A 22,817-nucleotide genomic window follows, 5' to 3' on the forward strand; every position below is an offset into this window, starting at 1 on the left:
TGCACTAGGGTAGGTCCTTTTTTTTTTCCATCAACAGTTATTAAGAAACCCAAACCAACACCCCTTTCCAAAAAAAAAAAAAAAACAAAAAAAAACAAAAAAACAAACCCAAAACAAAAAAGCAAAAAAAAAAACAAAAACAAAAAACCCAAACAAACAAACAAACAAAAACCCCCCCACCTAAATATTAATGAAAATCACTTTTATACACCCAACCCTCTCTACTTTACCCTCCTTGCTGCTACTGAGAAGGCCATAATCTTCTGACTGATATTTGACAGTTCTACTTGTTGGTCTCCCAGAAGAAACAACTCTTCCTTGCAGAAAGTGCCAGCATCTATCAAAACAGCCAGGGTAAGATAATCCAGTGAGTCAAATTGTCAAGCAAACAGGCACCTACGTGCACTGGCCATTTGTCTCTCTCTCAGGACATGTAAAATTAGCTGTGGACTCTGCTGGGAAGGGGCAAGGCTTCCCTAGGCAGGGTCACTGTTTGTCTTGGCCGTGAGTTCTCAAAAAAAGCCAAGGGAGAAAAAACTATGCAGAGACACTTAAATGTGAGCTCTTTGGAGGCTTAGGAGCAGAATTCACCACAGAATCACAGGAGGGTTGAGGTTGGAGGTGTCTCTGGAGGCCATCTGGTCCAACTCCTTGCTCAAGCAGGGTCCCCCCACTGCCGGTTGCCCAGGGCCGTGTCCAGATGTCTTTTGATTATCTCTAAGGATGGAGACTCCCCAACCTCTCTGGGCAACCCGTGCCAGTGCTCAATCACCCCCACTGTAAAAACATGATTTTACAAAGTCACTGTCAAGTAGTGACCGGTCATGTAGAGCTTTTCACTTCAGAGGCGTCTCATTCAGGTGCTGCACGCAATCCATGTGTGGAAGAGTAGCAAAATGCTCCAGCTGCAATGCCTTCCACTCCTGAAAAACTTTGTGTCTAGACACATAAAACAGGTATGTTCACCACACATCTCAATCTTATTTTTGTTTTACTTGCTCTTTTTTCCATTTCATTTTCACTACCTTTAAAATTCCAGTACTTCCAGGGGCAGAGGAAATAAAGGCAAAGTTCTCAAATCCCAGTTCTTTCAGGTACGTGTCCTTTTTTTGACTTCATACATGGAATTACTGTAGTAACATATTCCCAAACCAGCTTTCAGTACTGCAAGTGGTTTAGGGTTTACTCTGACACTCAGGGTGAATTCTCATCTTTGCAAAAGGACCCAGACCTGCTCTAGCTCAAAGGGGTGACTCCCCCCACCCAGGGCAGCTGCCCCCCCACGATTGCCAGAGCCACCCATTAGTCTTCGTGCTGTAAACTCAGACAGAGGTGCATGTGCCCCCATGTACCGGCAGTCACTGCTCAATTCGAATATGCTACCTGGTCAGAGAGAAAAAATTCCTCAGTTTCCCCTGAGCCTGCCACCAAAATAAAGGGGCTTAAAAGTTAAGTGCCAGATCATTTTGTCCGGGCATACTATCAAGAATTGAAAATTATGAGGTTGCAGGGGAAGCAGAGCGGGGAGCTATAGGAAAGAAATAGAGCAAAGAATGAGATTATATTTAACAAGGTCCATTTTCAGCTGGACTCAGTCTTTATACGTTCGCACATGTGTGAACAAGCTGGCCTGGAGTGCTAGCCCAGGTAACCGTAGCCCATTCCCTGAGCTCTCCCTCTATCCTCAATAGCATTTTTTTTTTTTTGTTGCTCTTCCAACTTTTTCTGAAATCCTCTGTTTTTTAACCAATGGGGATGCAGCTTTGATGACTCATCTCTTTATTCCCGATTTGCCTGGCTGCCTTTCATCCAGCAGCAGCAGCACTTTGATGACTCGCACTTTGCTCGTGCTGCCGTTCACGCACAGATGTGGCATTGATAGCTCCAACAGGGAGGAAGGGAGGCGGATACGTTTGCTATTCAGAGCACTTCCTCGGTGGTTACGCTCTGGAGACGACTACAATAGCTCACAGCTCCCACGCTGTATGAACTATTCATTCTGTGGACATTTTATCAAGAGGGTATGAAGGGAAGGCAGGATCCTCCCCTTCAGCAGCAGAGCAATGTTAAATCAGCTTAACCCAATCACGAAACTGTCCCCTTCGTCACTATATTTAGATGCACGGTTGTACATGTAGGCTTAAATTCATCTCGGCTGATTTCAACCGCCCGGAAGTCAGGCATGCAATCTGAGGTCATGTATCTCGATGAGATATAAGCACCCCTAAAGCACAATTCCTGCTCTCCAAAAATAGATGGGATGAATTGCTCTTCGGAGCCATCTCTCTCCCTATCTCCGCCGACTACAGTGCTCCCTGAACAACCAGTACAGTACAGACACCTAAGCTCTCAGACTGCTAGTTGGGTGAGACAAATCCTGTTGTGCAACAACAACAATCGCTCACACAATTAGTGGATCAGGAAAGACTGGCTAACGAGGAGCTGCAGAGAACCCTCAGGGTTATGGTGGACGGCAATCTGGACATCAAGCAAACATTAGCGATACGTGCTCGGTAAAAGGGATTTTTCATACAGGGATGCATAAACATGAACTTTGTTGGGAACTGTGTGGAACAAGCCCTGCACTGACCCCCATGCTTATGAGGCTGGGTGCTGTGGAGCACTCTACGTGCCCTGAAGCACCGAACTTCACCAAGGAGGTGGACAGAGAAGACCAACAGGAGCAGCGTGAGGTGGAGATGATGTGACTCACAGGCAAAAATTAAAGAGCTAGGTTTGCTGCCCAGCAGAAGAGACGGTACAAGATAACCATCTTCAAATACGTGAAACACTTCTGCAAAGTGGAAGAGGTTAATCTCTTCTTCGTGCCATGGTGGACAGGAGTGGAGCGATGGGCCGGACTGCCCGCCAGTAACTCAGCCCCTCCGCTGCTGGCAGCTGGGTTAAACGGACACCGGGAGGATGAGGTTTAGATCTAGAGCATTCTGCCATGAAGAATGGGACTAGACGACCCCTTGGGGTCCTTCCCAGCTTTGTTTTCTATTATTCTCTTTTGCTAAAGCATTAAAACCATCCACCTTCAGCATTCAGCTCTGAGTATACAGCTGGCTGTATTTCCTATCCGACGATTTCAAGCCTCTGTAGTGCAGGATCACATCTCGCTGTCACACAAAGAATGCCAGGAGATGCTAAGAGAAATATTTTTTCAAAATTAGACAATTCTCTTAACACTGTATTGTTGGAATGAAGGGAAACAAAGCAAGTATATCGTGACAGACTACTGCTTAATGGAGGGATTAAAAAGTGAATTAAGCCTTTTTCAACTGGATTCCCACCACATGCCCCAGACAGAACACCAGCTTCAGCTGCGATTTGAATGAGCTATGTCGTGCAGCTGAAAAATCATGTATTGAAATACTCATCTTTCTTGGTAAAAGTTACTGCTGTGGATTATTTCTATGCTGCAGGCTGCCAAAAATCAGCCTCAGTATTATGTACTAATGATAATGATCACCTGAACTAAGTAGACTGAACTCGTCTGCTAATATACAAATAAATATAATTTTTCAAAGTAATCTCTGCCAGCAAAAATTCTCTGTAGATCAAGATAAAAGTTTTATTTGTTTTTACTCAATCATATTAGAAGAAATATAGGAAGCCTGGAATTTCAACGGTTTTATGGATAAATATCATTCCTTTTGACACTTTAGAGCAATGAACACTTTTAAAAGGATCCATTTATGTTATTATTAGATCTGGGCATTTAGACATGCGAATCAGAGTTAGCTTTATCTAAAGTTACCTTTCCAGCTCTAAAGATTAGTGACTCACATGCAAACTGGTGACGGATTTTAATATTATCTGTCAATAACTGATGTTTGACAAAGAGCAATAACATAATCCCTGTATTTCTAAAGGAGACTGCATTTGTTCTTTCTAAGCATCTTCAAAAAGCAGCACTTCCTGACCAACATTTGGTCCAGGCTGAGGCAGGGCAATGGTCTTCAGGAGTTCCATCAGTTCTTACATAGACAACAATATGCTGGGGAGAGGAGATAATACTGAATTCGAACAACTTCTACAACACTGTTTTGCCTTTGAATGTGCTTGCTCTAATCACAGAACTGTAGCACGATCTCCATCAGGAGCTCTGGAGGCCTCTGGCCAGAGCCCTGCTTGAAGCAATGCTGATAAGATCAGGTTTCTCAGGCCTCATCTAGTCGAAGTTTGAGCGCCTTCCCCGAGCTGAGCAAACCCAGCTCCTTCAGCCGCCTCCCGCGTGTCACCTGCTTTAGCTCCAGATCATCTTTGTGCCTCCACTGGTCTTGCTCCAGTCCATCCATGCCTTGCTCTAGGGAGCCCCAAACTAGACAGAGCAGTGCGAGGCAGCCTCACAAGCGCTGAACAGAGGGGAAGGATCACTGCCCCGGACCTGCTGGCTGCAGTCCTGCTGGTACAGCCCAGCTTGACACTGGCCTTTTTCACATGGGCACATTGCTGGCTCATCTTCAACTTGCCTGCAGGGCAACCCAGCTCCCCTTCTGCAAAGCTGCTTTCCAGCCAGTTGGCTCCAACACGTACTGGTACACGGGGTGGTTGTTCCTCTCCAGGGGCAGGACGTGGCATTTCCCTCAGCTAATTTCATAAGGCTCCTGTCTGCTCTTTTCTCCAGCCTGTCAGGACCCCTGTATCGACCACTACTCCCAGTTAAGCATCTGAGAACTTGACAAAAGTGCACTGGGTCCTACTGTTTTGGTCACTAATAATTATGTTGCACAGTACTGTTCCTGGCTTTGATCCCTGAGGGATGATGTGAGCAAATAACCACCACTTGGACATCACACCACCCTTCAAGCCCAAAGACTGAGCCAATTTTCCACTAATCCTTTGCATCTCACAAATCTGGCTATAAGGAAACTATAGGGGGTCATATCAAAGGTCTTACTAAAGACAAGGCAAGAGGATGAGAAGGTATAATAGAGGAAACAAGGTGATGATTCCAAATCACTCATAAGTGGGAACAAGAATAAGAAAGGTGTTGGGGAGCTGTTCCTATGAGAAGACAAAACCTGTAGCATTGTGCTCCCCTCACCCCAGAAGCCTTTGTTGCTAGCTCTGTCTTTTGTGCTTCTTGCAGTTCCTACATGCAAGGACTGTTTGGAGGAAAAACGTCACTGATTTCAGGAGTACAAATACACTAAGGACTCTAAAAGGGTGAAAAACATGAATGGGGAAAAGACACATGCAAGTGCTATGCAAGAACCCTCTGAAGCCTTGGAGGAAGAAACGGGACAGTAGCAACCCCAAGAATATCCCAACAGATAGAGTAGGAGCCAGAATCAGATCAATTGGCTTTTTTCTTGGGTACAGCATGAGCACAGTGAGGCAACAAAAATGGGTAATGTAGGCAGAAAGTATGGACGTCGTGACTCAGTGTGACACCCACCCTTGCAGCTGCTCCTCTTCCAACAGCATGGATTCAAGCACATACACTGAGAAAATTGTCAGGGTTCCTCCTCCTTGTCAGAATAACCCTTTGATTTTGTTGCACGGCAGCTGCATTTGGTTTTACAACTCCTGCTTGCATTAACTTACCCAAATTAACTTCTATGTGCTGATTTTAAAGGGACTCCGTCTACTAAAAACAAATGAGAGTTGCAAAATTAGTCCCTTTGCTGTTCTTCCTCACATCTTGACTTCTATTTCTGTTCCTGCCACTCACCAGCAATCTGCCAGCAGGTGAATCACTTCACGGTGTTTCTGCTTCCCTTCAAACTTCTCATCTATTTAGATAATAAATTTGCAGAGTAATATCTGTCTTTAGATACCAAGTGGGTCTGTGCTCAACAAGTACCTCTACCTGCTGCTGTACAATGTTACTGCTAATTGTCACCTTGAGCTTCAGCATTGGTGACGTGCTTCTGAGATGATCTCAGCTTCTCTCATTACAACCACCACTTTGGGTTTTGTATTTTAAACTAGTCTGCAGTGGAGCAAAGAAATCTGTGTGTCTGAAAAATTATGCCAATGCACTGTAACTCCTGCAGTACCTACAGACATACCGATGGTGTGCCTAAGGCTTCAGACTTACAGGCCAGATGTAATTAACACACCACTGGAAAATGAAGGGGGTGTGTGTGTACCTAATTAGACTTATGGGTAACACCTTAAACCTGCATCATGTCCAAAGTATACTGATGAATACGTGCTCATCTGATGGCATCAGCTTAATTAGCTCACTAATTATTCAAGCAGCAGTAGGCAGAAAGTTTCCATCGGATTGGTTCTATCACAGTAATTGATTGTTACTCTGGTGATGCCAAGACACGCAATCAAATAATCAGCAAGACCAAGTGAGCACAGAAAACAAAAAGGTCACCGGGACAAGCTGGCAGGCAGCACCGAACAGAAACCTGAACTACTCACCCAAAGATGTGCCTGGTGTTCCACAAATCAAGCCCTTGACTCAGGTGTGTGCACAGGCATATAGATGTATGAAAGACCCTGCAGCTTAAATAGCAGCAGCAGAGCACCTGGATCCGTGATGTTTTCCTTGAAACAAGTGTCTACGTTCATGACCGAGTCACCTATAGTTCTTAGTGAGGGAAGGCGGTGAAGCTTGAGAGTGTTTCAGAGAAAGAGGAAAAAAAAAAAAAAAAAAAAGTGTTCATGTGCCTCAGTCACCATATTCTCTAACAATACGGGAAGATTATCAAACAGAAGGTTCAACAGGTCACTCGATTGTCATCTGTGAGAACCTCGGTGGCCCTGGATTCAGAAAATAGGCAGGGTAGTAGCAGGATACTGTAAGAGCAGTAAGGATTTCCAGGCATACAGTAATAAATAAAAGTAATAGTTACACTGGGTGGTTTTTTTTCCACATCTACTGAGCACACTTCCTCAAGCACAATCTGCCAACAACCATCACACGTGGCAAATGCTCGTTACAGCACGCAGAAGTCCTGCTGCACATCGGGGTGCGGCAGCAATCCCCCCAGGACAGGGGGGAGCTGAGATGCTCCCGGCAGCCCCCCAGCCCCCGTGCATGCATCAGGCCCATCAGCCAAGGGGAATGGCAAGCCACCGCGCACAGACGGTCCACGAGCCCTCGGGAATCCCATCTGGCTGATGTCCCTGAGCAACCCAAGTGGGAATGCACGGCCAGGGCAGGGAAAAACCCTCCCGATTTTGCCCGCAAGTCAATCAACCCAAGGGAGCCTGACAAATCATCCAACAGTCCCTGTATCCCGCAGTAAAATCCTGAACCCAGTGAGCCAAATCTCTACTGGAATGAGATGGAAACCCCCAGCTGCCGTAAGCCTCAGCTATTCTCCTTAGTCACCTCCCATCAGTAACAGCCAAGTTCAACAAAAACTTCTCACACCAGTGATACTTACAAACCTGATAATTGCAGAATAGCCCAACTGCCAGCAATTTTACATTATGATCACATAATTTGCAGCTGAACTTGAATTCACTTGTAGCCACATTAATTACAAGAAATACCGTGCATGTTTGCTACCTTGCAGACACTTGTTTGTCTCTCATTTGTTTTCATTAGATAGGCATCTCCATTATGCGTCTCCAGCTTTAAATTAAAAACAGATGGACAGGCTAGGACTGCTCTATACCAAAACAGATATCAAATTCAGGATCTGATTTTCATTACTTTGGATTTATCCTGGATTACTCTGCATTTACAATTTATATAACTTCTATGAAGTTACTCCAGGTGAAGTTCTACCAGAGGACTTCTCTATCAGATGAAGTCATACCAAATGAGAAAAGTTTTGTCTCAGAGTCATCAACACATCAGTCATTGTCTTTAATGAATCTTTGTAGTAATAACTATACATATTTCATCTCGACCTTGATGATGGTTCCAACCAAGTTCTTCTTGAGAAAGTGTGAACGTTCGCCATTTTTCAGGCTTGTTTACTTTGGATATAACTCCAGAAGAGCAATTGCTGCTAACGTAGCAAGACACCCTTCTCCCAAAATGACTTCTGTAAGGTGGGAATTTTGAAAAATTAGATCATGATCACCTGTCTGCTGTTTGGAATAGTTATGCTATTTGTTGTTCCCCCATTACTGTAACATAAACAAACTTTTGTTTCAGATGAGGTCCAACATGGACAGACATTTTTAACTCCAACAGCAAAATTATTGCTCTGAGAAATGGGAGCAGTAACAACTTTCATATGCTGTTCTCATGGATGAAGGTGGATGAGTTATCACTGGTGTTGAGAGGAAAGTTGCTCCCACTTATCAGCTACACCTCTCCATGGCAGACAGGCTTTCATGCCTCTTCTGGTGTAAAATCAGAGCAACCTTCACTTTTTTTTTTTTTTTTTTTTTTTTTTCCTGGCAAAATTAATGAAAGAGTAAATTAAAGGCTTCCAAACCATTCTGCCAGATACCTTCAGAACTAACTGTAACAACCCTAGTGCCAGTGGCAGCTTTAAAGCGAGGCTGTGAATTTGCTTTGCAGTGGGTTGTGTACAGTAACGGTACACACCACACTTCTGAAGTCCCTGCTGTCAAATCAGAAATTTAGAAAAAGCTGAAGGCAACTCCTTGGAATAAAGTTGTGAGGACGGAAATAACGTGAAATGTGCAAATGCAAATAAAATTCATAGTACATCTTAGATGCGCTCAGCATGTTAATGCCTCAACTGCTTCATTCATTTGCTACCAGTTTTCTGTGCCCTGAGGCATACGTTATTAAGGCATAACCCAACATAATCTAACCTGGAGTCTTCAAATGCTACAACACTAGTTGTGGAACTGTTTTCCAGAAAACACTCCTCTGAAATTTCTAATTCTTTAGAAATCTAAGCTGAGAACTTTGATCTTTGGCATCAGGTTTGTAATCAATTTCAGACACGTCTTCTGCAGATCCCGGACACAGAAACTTTAGGAGAGTTAAAATCTGTAATTTCCATCCCCCAGAACACCAGCATTCCCAATTGCACTTCTTGCGATCAACCGCTGACATGAGGCTCGAGATACATAGCAGTGATGCAGCCACAAAGAGAGAAAGATATACAATTTGGCAAGGGACAAGTCCAAAGAAAAGAACAAATGCAGAAAAAATGATGCAACATGGAGACAGCTTGGTCAGAGCCTATAAGCTAAGTGTCTAGTTATCCTCCTGCAAAGCATTTCAACACAACTGCTTGAATATTTGAATTTGAACCAATTAAATCTAAAAGAAAACTTTTTTTTTTTTTCTAAATCAATGTAAGAAATCACTGTTTAAATCAATGTTAGAATATAAAAAGGTTGTTTCCTAAAATATTTTGTTGGCCAAAAATAACTAGCTTTCAATGAAGCACTGAGAAAAGTATCTGAGTATTTGTTTTTATTCTATGCCCAGCACTGAATGGCATGCCCCTTCCTCTTACAGTGCTGAAGTATCTTCTTTGAAGTCTATCCAAAACAAGGAACCTCCCTGACACTGAGGGGAAATTGTAAAACCTGATAATAAAATCCAGAGAGCAATAAATCATAGAATCACAGAATGGCTTGGGTTGGAAGGGACCTCAAAGCCCCCCCAGTTCCCACCCCGCTGCCCCGGGCAGGGCCCCCTTCCCCCAGCCCAGGGGGCTCCCAGCCCCGTCCAACCTGGCCTTGAACCCTTCCAGGGAGGGGGCACCCACAGCTGCTCTGGGCACCCTGGGCCAGCGCCTCACCCCCCGCACAGGGAACAATTTCTGCCTCAGATCTCACCTAAATCTGCCCTCTGGCAATTTAAACCTGTCACCCCTCGTCCTACCCCCACCCCCTGACCCAGAGTCCCTCCCCACCTTTCCTGTAGCCAAAAGTAAGTATTAGAAAGAAGCAATAAATAAAGGGAGCAAATAAAGAGCAATAAATCCAAAATCTTCAAATCCTAACATTGGTGGGAAAAAAGAAAACACCCGAAAACAGATTCTCCAACTTGCTCCTTCACAGCTGCGGCCGCTGTGTGGCTGCTTACGGTCACGTACGTTTTAAGAACAAGGACAAGACAACACCACTGAAACCCGAAGGACCACAGGGACATCAGAGGAGCGGGCAGGGTCGCTGCTGGAGGCCCCACCTGTTTTATTAGAGAGTCGGAAGGACACCATCTTGTCAGGGATGCTGCAGACATTCCTCACCGAGGCGATGCAGCTGTAATTAGCGTAGTCCTGAGGTCGGAGGTTCTTCAGCTTCAGGATCTTTGTTTCTCCCTGCGTGTGCAAGAGAGAGTGTTAGGAAGGGACCGAGGCAGAGGAACAAGCAGGGATGCAGAAAACACTGGAAGTGGCTTCCAGGAGCCAAAAGGAAGATGCAGATTTGGCTAATTAGAAGCAGATGTTGAAGTGGTCCAGAAAACATTTTTTATTCAATTACCTGAAAGAATGGCAGCTGTCGTAACCTAAAACTGTAGCCCCACTTATATATTAAAGGCAAAAGAAAAGAGAGCAGCGAGGGGGAAATTGGTTTGACAGTCTTTCAAGTTGCAGCATTATTCAGGATAATATATCTTAAGGTACCAATCTATGTGATGAAAAAAATCACAGGCTACAGAAATCCTGCTGTTTTCCTTTGAAAATGAGCTGCTGATGGATTTTATTTTTAGCCAGCACTGTAAATGATGGAGCAGGGACCTGAACGGGATATGTAATGAAGGAGTTCCTTCAGACAATCAAGAGAAAACTGGAAAAAATGAGATTTCCACTGCAGTACTATGTGAAATGGGCACCACAGAACCAGAAACTCAGGAGAAAAAGTAAGTTGCTGAAACACGTATGTAAAAACTTACAGCATCATTAGCAAAAAGAGTAACAGAAAGACAAAAGGAGTGTCAGAGACAAAATTCTGAGCACGCAGAGATGCCATGGGACAGAGCAGGGAGGCAGAAAGCACAGGGAGCACAGCAGAGCACATCAGGGTGCCAGGCATGAGGATGCAACAGAGTGGAGGGCTGCGAAAACATCAGATAAATCTACCTGTATCGATATCTGCACATTATCCACTCTAGCATTAAAATAACAAACTTCCTCAGGCTCTCAATCTCCTCCTCCAGCTGCCCGCTTTCAAGTCTTTGCCTGCATTTATAGTGATAAGCTAAAAATGTATTGTGCTTAGACAAGGCTCAGGCAGAACGCCAGCCCAGGGAGGCAGATGCTCCAACCAGGCTCACAAAGCATCAAAAGAGGAAACTTTGGAAAATGTTCATTATCATGTATGCTGTTAAATCTGAACAACTTCTAATATTACCACAGCCTGAGCAACAAAATTTTTTTTTTTTTTTTTAACAATATCATGTGCACCAACTGCCCGGGCTTATATAGGCAAAAATATGGTAGTTTGTGAAAATGCATGGACAGAACTAGCAAAAAAAAAAAAATCAATAAAAGAGAAGATACAGCTCACCAGACAAGAAAAGAAATAGTTGTTGAAATCAAGCTGGGTAGATGTTTGGAACACTGGATCTGAAGTGCTCTGTATATGTGATCAATCCCTCAGAAATTATGTGATTAAAATTAAACACATGCTGATTTACACCAAGTCTTTTCAAGGCTGTTCCTAAAGCTAAGGATCCTACTTTAAGAAGGGGTTTATTTGGGCTAGAGAAGGGCCTGGCCCAGGTGAGCAGGAACACGGTTATCAGAGTCACTGAGTTCTGGAAACACGGAGGAGCAGCTGCAGCCCATCAATTCGTCCCTTCGCCGTGGAGTCCTGTTGGCTGAACTCACAATGGTGTTCTGGATCATGGCCCCAGACTGCAGAGGTTTATAAAAATGTATATATTTTCTTCGTTGGTTTGGATAATTAGTCTAATTATGTCTAATTACATAATTATTGTAAATACAGCAAATTTAATCTTGTACTCAGGCTGTGCAATTACAATGTGCTATGAGGATGATGCAAACTCTTAGGAAAAAATTCTGCATCAAGATTTTGGTTTCGAAAAGTTCAGTATCTCAAATACTTCCACAGATGAGAACGTGCAGCTTTGTTCAATTTTTAATCCCCATGGCAGCTAAAATAAGAAGCTGACATTACCTGACTCATCAAAAAAAATCTGTTCAAAGTTCAAGAGTTCATTTTGATATGCACAGTTTTCCAGGTGCCTTCTATGATTTAATAAAACAAGAAAACCACCAAAAATAAAAACTAGCCCTTTTTGCGTACAACACCTCAGAAAATTCAAGTTACTACTTGTTATCCTTTACATTCCGTTTGATTTTCAGATTGATAATCCACCTTCAAAGCAATCAGCAAAAAATGCCACCTCAGATTCATCTCTCTTGACGCTCTGAAGTCAAATCCCCTCTGTCCTTCTTCACATCAGCTCTTACAGTTTGTTACCATATCGTAAGCCAAATCAATTATGCAGAGATGTGCAGTAGATGTTTATGACTCTTAAGCCTTTAATTACATCTTTTCCTCTTATAAACATATATCGGATCTTGTAGACACACCGACAAGATACACTAATTCAACCTGACCTCCAATAAATGTAAAAAGGTTATGGATAAGCTTTCGACTATCAACATGACAAACTGATTTATCCATTAATTCATCCCAGACAGAGGTTCTAGGAAGAATGCTCCTAGTAACCTAGAAATATTTTATTATATTTTTTATTAATATTGAATCTAATTTCATGTGACACATTTTATTAGATATGTTCTTATTAGATGATAAGGAAGGTAATCATCAGCATTTCCATATTAAAATACAAATCAAAAAGTCCCATGTCAAGGGAGTCTCTCACTTTTTAATTAAAATGTTAAAAAACTCCAGTTTACACACTGGAGGCCAAGGAAACAAGCCACAGATTTGCTAAACTGGGTCCGTACATGTTAAATTAAAAATAATCTCATCACATTTAGGAGACCAATAACTTGACTATGTAATCTAATTCTCATCTCTGCAAGGTTCCAGGCTACGCGTTTCTCAGTAAAATACCAAGCCACTGTAGTAATATAAAGCTGTCAAGTACAATAAAAAGAAAAAATGAAGGTGCTCTCAAATCATTAGCTGAAAATTATTTATGGAAGTTGCAGGTTGCTTTCTGCTATGAAGACCAAATTACCAGGCAGTTTTCACCTCTGTCTTTACTCGTTATTGCTTGAGACTTTCCAAAACAATTTTTTTCTCTTTTTTTCTTTTTTTTTTTTTTCCTTTTTCCTTTTGAGAACACCATCACACACTTTTGTCCACAGACAATAGGATATGCCACCTTTTTATTCTGAAGACTGTTCAAATGTGCTAACAATAAATTAATCTGATCTAATCTGACAGACTCTTTTAACAGCCCAGTCTACCTTCGTGTTTGTGAGCGTGTGTAAGAAGACTTAAAAAAGCACTCCTTTCCATTTTTGCCACTTCATCTTTTAACTGTGTGATTCTGGAACAAAAACTTATAATCAAAGAAGTGAAAGGCAGAATAAAATAAAATAAAATAAAATAAAATAAAACCAACACAGAGAGTGTTTAGCTTTCCTGAAAAGCTTTTTAGGTTGTAACTTCTGTGCAGAATCACTTTGCATTGTATTAGAAAAGATTAGGAAAGAGCAGTCAAATCAGAGGTTTGGGCTTGCAACACCCAAGCAAAATGACTCCAAAGGGGTTCCTGCAGTTAGCACTCACTGTGCATCTTCCCATAATTTCCTAATTTTCCAAAAAATTAAAAGACTTATTTTATATTAGGAAGTCTTCTAACAGCATACAGGTGCATTTGTGCTGGGATGTAGCTGCACAGGGGGCATGCCCACTTACCCACACCACAAACCCAGCAAGGAATAAGCAGGCAGATCCAGTTACAAAGAACCTGGCGCAAGGAGCCTAAAGGAAGGAAAAAAAATACTGTACTTTCGTTCCTACCTGGGTAAAGAAGGGCTCATAGATCTCCACTCCTTTATCAGACCCTTGCAGCAGTACCTCTTGGCCGCGTCGCCAGCTGTACCGAACCGGCGGGTTGGAGTTGGCAACGCACCTGAGAAACACCGTTCTCTCATAGTAAAACTGCTCCTTTGCCTCCCCGATGCTCTGGTGGACCGTGACTATTGGGTCGTCCAAATCTGGGAAGACAGAAAGCACAACCGAGACGAAGTCAGGCTTCAGCTGACTCTACGATGGATCTGCGGTGGGAAGCGCGTGCATCGCCTCGAATACAAGTCAGCAGGAAATTAGAGGCGATACAGCTCTGAAAGCCACAGGCGTACATTTTAGGACTTTCGCAGCAGAATTCGGTTTTAGAGTTTGTTTTCATCTGCACAGCACCTTAGCACAACTGGATCTGCATTTACAACCAAGGCTTTTAGATATAACAATATAGACAATATCATACATGATAATCTCAATCAAATTTCTGTTATGTTTCCACTAATACTTAGGTTTCATCTGGTTTTCATTTTTACTACTTGTTTCTTATGTATGATTTTAATTTAAATGTCTCTTAGACAAAATAGTTTATAAAGCTTAGGAAATAAATAGACAGACTAATTTGCATCCTAATGGTAGGATCCACTAGAACACAGATCATGTGCATGCAGCTGTTTTCCTTTAAAGCAGCAATTTAATACAGTAATTTAATGCATATTCCCTTCTTTTAGTTGCATGCATTTAACTTCAAGCAGGTAAATTCATCACAGGCTTTAGAACACACTTCTCTTGATTAAAATACAGATATCATATAATTACTCCCACTGCATCAGCTCAAAGAAAATTACATCCCCACTATAAAATTCACTCATCTTATATAGGGAAGAAATAACGATAGCCCTTGGAATGTGGATACACTTTATTAATTAATTTGGGCTTTATTCCATCAGGAACAAGTAGGTTCCTATTTTCAGGCTGTTACTATTGTTTATTATGAGCTTTCTCTGAAGGTACAATTACACCGAAGAAGGCAAAAAAAAAATGGAACGAAACAAGAAAACCAACAGCTAGTTTTACTAAGTGCTAGTCAAAACCACTCAATCTCCAAATGACGTGGTAAGTAATTCTCTGGTGAGCTTTAGGGAGAAGTTACACTGCCTGGAAGGCTGGCAGCCAGTCCCTGTGTTTCAAAGGCATGTCCAGCTTTTGCTCCAACAGTTACAATACAGGCACTGATGCTGTTACCCCCAGCGAGTAGGAACAATTTGCCTAATTATACCTGTATCGATTGGGTCTGCAAGCACACAGCAACACCACATTCCCATGTGCAACTCAGCCTTGACTGAAATAATTTCAGAACCTTACCAGCCGTGCTTCTTCCTTAAACCAAAATATAAATAATGCTTTAAGTAGTGCGTAATTAATGACTCATCCAAAAATTTTACCCTGTTTTTGCAAAGTCTTGTGTGAGCAACTACCCAAATGTCAATTCATCATATTTTTATGAGGCCACGATTCAGTGAAATGCAGAACGAGGTGCTCAAATCTTAGCGTGACCACCAGTGTTGAAGGGAATGCGGTCATGCTCAAAAACACACCTGAGTCCCTCTTCAAAGGTGTTGAAAACAAGGACAACAGTTTTGGGGGAAACATCCCATGCATTTTTCTCCCATGTCCTTTCCCCAGTGTATTCTGTGAAAATGGACCATCAACATAGCTGTTCCGAAAAAACTGGGGGGGTTTGGTAGTTCTATAAACTAGAGGTAAGGCAGAGGCAAATGGGATTATTAAAGGAAGCCCATCATTAACAAGCTGAATAGATTAACATGTTTCAAACGTCCACTCTGAAAAGCAGTTTGCACTTAAAAATTATTCTTTAGATGCTTACATTTTGATTTGCATAACAAGAATAAAGCTTGAGAGTCTCTTGATTAATAAGAAACAAAACATGTTCCAAAATTTGCAATAATTCAAGCAATAATATCTTGTAATAGTGCACGGATTTTAGGTAAATGTTACCTTCATTCTACTCTACAAAACATTTAATTTAATATCACAGAAACAAATTATGAAACTGTTGCTTCAAATTAGGATGGTATTTTCTAATGAGAATTCATTTTTGTTCTAAAGGTTATTTTAAATCACAGTAGCATTTGAAAAGGGATGAGGCTGCTGAAACGTTATGTCTTCTACTCATGCAACAGAAAATAAAAAGGAAATTAGCTTGCTTCAATTTCTAGGCCAAAACACCTGTTCTCTATATTTTGATGAACAACAGAACATTTCACACATGAATGCTTTCCTGCGCCTGTTATTAAAGCACATCCTTAGCCCACAAACAAGGATGACTGGCAGCCAAGAGCAGGCACCATGAGGGGACTGCTCCTCAAAACTCTCACTCTTCAATGAAGGTGAATCCCCTCAGGTGGAATAAACAAGAAGTCCAAGACTTGACTCAGCTTCCTTTGTATGAAGTTAATCAAGACTTGACAGACTAAATCACTTAAAGCCTAAAACCAGGACTTAAGGCAAGGCTTACCAGTGTGAGGTGGCAGTCAACACCCTGACACAAGGCAAGCTGAGGCTGACTGACCCCAAGACAGCTTTGCAGAGAGGCCTTGGAGGTCCTGGTAAGAGAAGCTGAACAGGAGGGTGGCCAACTGCATCCCAGGCTGCAACAGCAGGATTGCAGCCAGCAGGTCCAGGGAAACGCTCTGTCCCCTCTACCCTGAACCTGAGACAACATCCTCAGCGCCCCAGGCCAGGTCAAGCCATGGACCTACTGCAGCGAGCGCAGAGGAGACCACCAGGATGACTGGAGGGCTGGAGCAGGCACCACACAACTAGAACCTGAGGGAGCTGGGTTTGGCCAACCTGGAGAGGATAAGATGAAGGTTTGATCTAATTTCTGTCTTGAACTGACTACTAGGAAGTCATAACGAAGATGAAGGCAAATTCTTAGAAAAGCAGAACAAAACATCATGAACCGATTGGTGTAAGTTGCAGCGAGAGAAATTCCTCCTGGTTATAAGTGAAAACAAATTCCCCGTGCAATGAGACAAGTGCCCAGATTATGACAGGGGATGTTTTTTTGGGTAAGAGTATAAGGAAACCTCGAAGAAATTTAAGATGGGAATGCAAATGCAGCAAGCCCCCTGCCAAAGCATTTCATAATGGTCAATTAATAGAAAATTTGCACCGCAGAACTTGACTGATTTTCTCATCGGCAGTGCTGGAAAGATCTCGACAGCTGCAGCAAAGCAAAAGAAGCAGCACTAATAGGAGACAAAATAATGCTTGCAATTATTGTGAGATTCCACTGAACACTCAACTGCCTGCCCCGCTGTTGGGCAGGGTTAGACAAATGTTTTACTGGATTGTTATATAAGACTGTATTTTGCTCAGGCAGTGCGAGAGCTGCAAAAATAATACAAAGTATGCCTTTTTTTATAATACTGCCAAGGTATTCTGCAGAGTTATTACAATGGAGGCACGCAACTGCCAAATTCACTGCCATTAGACAGGCTATTTTAAAGTCACCTAGTCTTGGTGGCATTAACGCTCACTTGTCAAAGCTCTCCAGAACTCCAGTTTCAGTGGCTAATTGAATTGTTACTAGTTGATACTCAAATTTCTAAATATTTTTATTTTTAAGTCTATTTGAAGCTCTGTGCGTATGTGTATTCGTGGGTGTTCCCTAAAAGCACTGGAACAGCTGGGGCCTCAGCAGTCTGGGAGGGAAGCTATGGACTTCAGTTATTGCCTGGCAGTTAACCTGGGAAGAGGAAAGAGGAGAAATCACTGAAGAGACAGGGAGATCTCACTGCAACGGAGAAAGATTTAGCAATAGGAAGCTCAACTAGATGAACTGTTGAAGTGCTCTGCAAGATAAAAAAAAAACAACACTAAAATTTTCATTTGGGGCTGATCAAGTAATGAAGAGTTAACTGACTAATCATTCTTTGAATTAAACTCAAGTCATGGGTGTTGCTATGTAGTTAAAGTCTATTAATCAAAATGAAAATAATTACAGAAGTATGTTTTCCACAGAGGTTTATGCCACCATTAGGTTCAATTTTTCAGTCTTTAATCTTTGAATTGAACCAAACAGCTTCCAAAACCCAGATGGCACAGGCATGCTAAACATTGTATTGGAAGGATTCCCTTCACACATCCCTAAGCACGCAAACAAACAGAAAACCCAATGTAAGCTCTTCAAGACGGGTCTAATCTGAATGCACCATGAATTGCATCACGACGGTCAGAGATGCTGGGGTGGAAGGTGCACAGGAGTGGTGCAGGTGCTCTCAATCTCCTCCCCGGGGCTGAATCGCAAAGCACCGGAGGCATCGCACTGCCTGCCGGTAGGAAACACGGCCCATCCCCTGCAACCCTCACCTGAGCTCCAGGGGAGTTTCACACGTACAAACAGGGGAGCAGGATCACAGACTCTATTTGCTCTATCATCTTTTTTTCAGCTGCTGGGACTACGCAGCTTGCTGATTTCATTTGTTAATTAGCTGCCTTTGTCTTCAGACATTCAAAGCAAGCGATGCTTGGGAGTCAGGATAATAATAAAGCATGCATCTGGTAAACTGATTGAAACTGCTTCATCAAGACACGCGGAGAGGAGACAGCAGTGATGCATATATTTAGCCTAACTTGTAAGTTATTCTTAAATATAAAAATACAATGTTTTTCATGCTATTTTCCTTACTGTAGCCTCCTTGACCTAGCGCAAGCTATCAATAATTATGCAGGTTTGAAGTGCTTTGTGGTACTGTATGATATAAAACTGTTACACAGGGTTCAGAAAATGCACAAAAATTGAACAAATATGTATTGCTTGCATACCTGTGGGAAGGATGGGCTGCCTTGCATGCCAACCTTCAGTAGATGCAGTGTGGAGACACAAGAGCTCCAAACAAGCTGGGAACAGGGGAGCCAAGTTACCTAGAGCTCCATATAAGATATTTTTCCCTCTACAGCCCTTTAAAAGAGATTTATTATGCATCTGCAGTGCTGTATTGCCTGTGCAGTACAGCTACAACAGTAGAAAGCAAGCATCATTTACAAGGCCAGATCCTATAAGAAAGCAAGCCTTTCTTCCTTGCTTGCACAAGACTGTGACCTTGGGGGACCCCTGATGAGCTTATATTGATTTCCAATAGCGTTTTGGGAAGATCAAATACACGCTAGAAGGCTGCTAACATGCTCAAACATGAAAGGACAAACAGAATGACCTTAGTAGTCAACAATATCCCGCACAGCTCAAGATCATTTCTGCCTGCCATGCTTTAGCAAGGGTTGGAGTCGATCAACAAAGAATCAACGAGGAGAAACGTAATGAACACTCAGTGATGTAGTTTTACGGAGTAAACGTTTGCTTTATTCTTTTGATGAGGTTATAAATACACCTGATTGGAACCCATATAAATGGCACCCACCGGATTAACTGTTCATACCAGCATGTCCTACTGACACGGGGAGGATGGCACAGGGCGTCCAGCCCTGCAAGAGAGCAACAGTAATGTTGTTTATACAAGGACACCAAACTTAGCCAATTCTCATTATTTAAGAGACTAAATTAGCATTGGAGTCCCTGGGCAGCAGACACACTGGTGCTGAGGATTTTGCATGTACAGCACAAACAGCAGAAAGCAGCAATGCTTACTCCCAAACTGAATTTCTACATGCCTGTGCACGTGCATACAGGAATGAAGATCAGTGGATTTTCCACATAATGAATCCTCACACTGAACAAGACACATCTATGAACTCATAACAGCAGTTAACAGCACAAGACACTACCCTGGCACAGCCTGAGACACCAGCAGAGACCTCTCAGCACAGTCCTGAAATAGATGGGACTGCTGGGATCACTGTGTGCAGTATGAGTAAGGATATAATTTCCTTTCATATAGAGAATTGGTGACCTGAGTAGAGGATCCTAATCTGGTGCCAGCCATTGTTAAGCAACATTAAGAAATTAAAGGGCAAAGAGAAAGCACTAGAGAAAGTACTTATGACTTCATCTGGCAGTGAAAGATGTAAAGAGCAAGACGTATTTAATTTCTCAGGAAAGAAGACTGAACAGTAACTTTATCATAGGATGTAAGCACCTCATGGTGGGAAAACAACAGGTACAAGAGAGTTCTTTTGGATACCGGTAATACATACAACAAGCAACAATAGCTGGAGACTGAATCTGACTTATGGGAAAATCTGACTCACTTTTTTGATGATAAAGCAGTTGAACAGAGGAACAGACCACCTGGGCATACAGAGGATCCTCACTTGTTCAAATCAAGACCAGATGCTTTTTAATGAAATACAAAATATTACACTCAATATACGAACAGCTGAAAAAAAAGCCAGATAGGGCTGTAAGATAAAGGAGGTCAAACTAGACTGATGCCATGGTCAATTCTAGTATTAAAGTTTATGAAAAAATATAATTAAAGAATTGATTAAAGAATTCCAGATCATTATTATTAAATCAAGTACACTTGAATCAAGAAATTAAGTTATTTCAACTATCTTTTTATTCCACTTGCATTAGACTATACCGGAGCATCAGTACACTTGGCTCCCCACCCCGCCAGGCGCGGCTGTGAATAATGCTGATGAACCACGGCTACCCACAAACAAAGTGTGGAAGAAACAAGAGCTAAAGACACTTACACTGCAGGGATTGAAAGGACGGATAGATAACAGGACAGCAGTTACAGAAGCACTCATAACGTATGATTCTGCTTCAGGATTTTTACTTCCCAGTGATTTATCTTCCTTTTCTGAACTAAGATTCACCCATAAGCAGACAGGAGTTGGAGAGTCTTCAAGAAACACAAATTCTTATCCTAATATATACACAATTGCTGAAGAGGAATTCTGCAATAATTCCCTTGTTATTATCCTTGTTTTTTAAACACGTAACCTTGTTGTTTTTTTTGTTTTTTTTTTTTTTTTTAATTTTCTCTATACCTGTAAAGAAACAGAATGGAAGATTACACAATTACTATGACGCCAGGCTGAGAGAGTTGGGGGGGTTCAGCCTGGAGAAGAGAAGGCTCCGGGGAGCCCTTCGAGCGGCCTCCCAGGGCTTAAAGGGGGGGCAGGAAAGGGGGGGGGCGGCTCTGGATCAGGGGTGTGGGGTGATGGTTTTAAACTGAAAGGGGGTAGATTTAGGTTAGATGTAAGGAAGGATTCTCCCCTGTGTGGGGGATGAGGCGCTGGCCCAGGGTGCCCAGAGCAGCTGTGGGTGCCCCCTCCCTGGAAGGGTTCAAGGCCAGGTTGGACGGGGCTGGGAGCCCCCTGGGCTGGGGGAAGGGGGCCCTGCCTGGGGCAGGGGGGTGGGAACTGGGGGGGCTTTAAGGTCCTTTCCAACCCAAACCATTCTGTGATTCTGAAAGAAAAAAAGATTTACCAACCAAGCCAGGAGCAACAGGCACTAATGCAAAAGGCCACCTGACATACACAAGACATTACTAGGAATAACTGTAAGAAACAGGACTTTTTAACAGGATAAATAAGCAATTATTGGTTGAATAATCCCAAACCTATTTAATGCTTGCTCCTTCATTTTTTACTGAAAAGAAACTTAATTTTGTTGAAGTAATGAACATCAAACTGGGGTCAGAAAGTGTAGTTTTAGACTACATTCATCTCCAGTTAAGGGCTTCACTAGAATTCTTCCAGAGACTACTCACAAAGTTTAAATCCCTGTTAAAAACTACATTCTGAACATATCAAGTGCAAATAGTGGAGCGTCGGAGAGCAGGGGCTCCTAATAAGACTCCACTGCTCTCTTACTGTCTTCTTCTGGACTTCCTATGTTCTAAAATGAGCACAAAAAATATTTTACTTCAGTAAAAAACAATATATGACAGTCCATACCTATATAACAGAAAGCACCAGGTTTCCTTAGCCCCGCACTGTATATGTTCTGCTCTTCCAAGATTCACATTTATTTTCCAGCCTTAAACTCTTCCCCATTAAAAATGTCAGTATAGAAATCTCACCAGTGCTCCGCATGCTTTCTCGCAATCTCTACTCTTAAAGATGACCGTATTTTTTCTCGGTTTTACTTGAACAGAATACAAAATATGCATTTTAGGGGAAGAGAAATAAAAAGAAAGCCAGAACTAGAGGAAATAAATAACGGTGAGTGGGCGATGAAAAAAAGGAGGGCATGTAAGAATCTCCTTGGAGGCAAATGAAGATGACAAATCAAACAAAACTACAGCAAAGAGAAAGAGGAAATGAACCTGCCCAGAATATTTAGTGCCCACACCTGAACCCAGACAACTGAAGTCTTTCTGCTGACTTGAAAGAAATGCCCCAGCCGGTTCATTTCAGGAGCATAGGCTAAAATCCCATCCATCTCAGAAGGGACACTTAGGGGGTCACCTAGTTCACATCTTGCTTCTCTCCATACTGATGATGCCCATCAATTTTGCATCATCATCAAAAACTCATACCAAAACATTATTATAGAATGTAAATGCAACCAAATCCCAAAGAGCAAACTAAGATTTGCTTCCTTAGATAATTGCATTTGACTGCCCATCTGCCAACCCCCCCCCCCCTTTCCCAAAACCTTCTGAGATTTTTAGCTTCTTTTAGCAAAATTTCAAATGGGGATTGAGATCCCAAAGATAATTAACCTCCAGCACATCATATAAAATTGGCGTGTGGAGGTGGGGAGAAGCGGGCCCTGGAGCACGGCTCCGATTAGCTGAGAGGACACACTGCACCATGAGCTCCTGGTGGCCTCGGGCACCCATGGGTGCTCCCTGCAGAGCCCGTCATCACGGAGCTGCCGGGGAGACTATGGGGAGCAGCAACTCTTAGGGAGAGGCAGGGGAGCAGGAGGCGTGGGGAGGAAAGACACAAATCTGTAAGAATCTAAGTTTTATTAATTCTGTTATTCTACTTAAACAAAATAACGTATAGTTATGCAGGTGGTGGACCTTGAGCTGTTCAGTTAG

At 42.5% G+C, this 22,817-nt stretch overlaps 1 protein-coding gene across 1 annotated transcript in view; it reads right to left on the bottom strand.

Annotated features, from left to right (window-relative positions):
- Positions 1 to 22,817, bottom strand: part of MDGA2 (MAM domain containing glycosylphosphatidylinositol anchor 2) — a gene marked incomplete at its 5' end in the record, with an annotated part of 393,304 nt that overhangs the window by 173,863 nt on the left and 196,624 nt on the right. Inside the window, 2 exons of the mRNA XM_042799013.1 lie at positions 10,046 to 10,178; positions 13,828 to 14,024. Of these exons, the coding sequence (XP_042654947.1) occupies positions 10,046 to 10,178; positions 13,828 to 14,024 (330 nt within the window). The remainder of the gene's footprint in view (positions 1 to 10,045; positions 10,179 to 13,827; positions 14,025 to 22,817) is intronic.

This window comes from Tyto alba, unplaced genomic scaffold (genome assembly GCF_018691265.1).
Source record: "Tyto alba isolate M040663 unplaced genomic scaffold, T.alba_DEE_v4.0 Super-Scaffold_29, whole genome shotgun sequence".
Classification (NCBI taxonomy): Eukaryota; Metazoa; Chordata; class Aves; order Strigiformes; family Tytonidae; genus Tyto; species Tyto alba.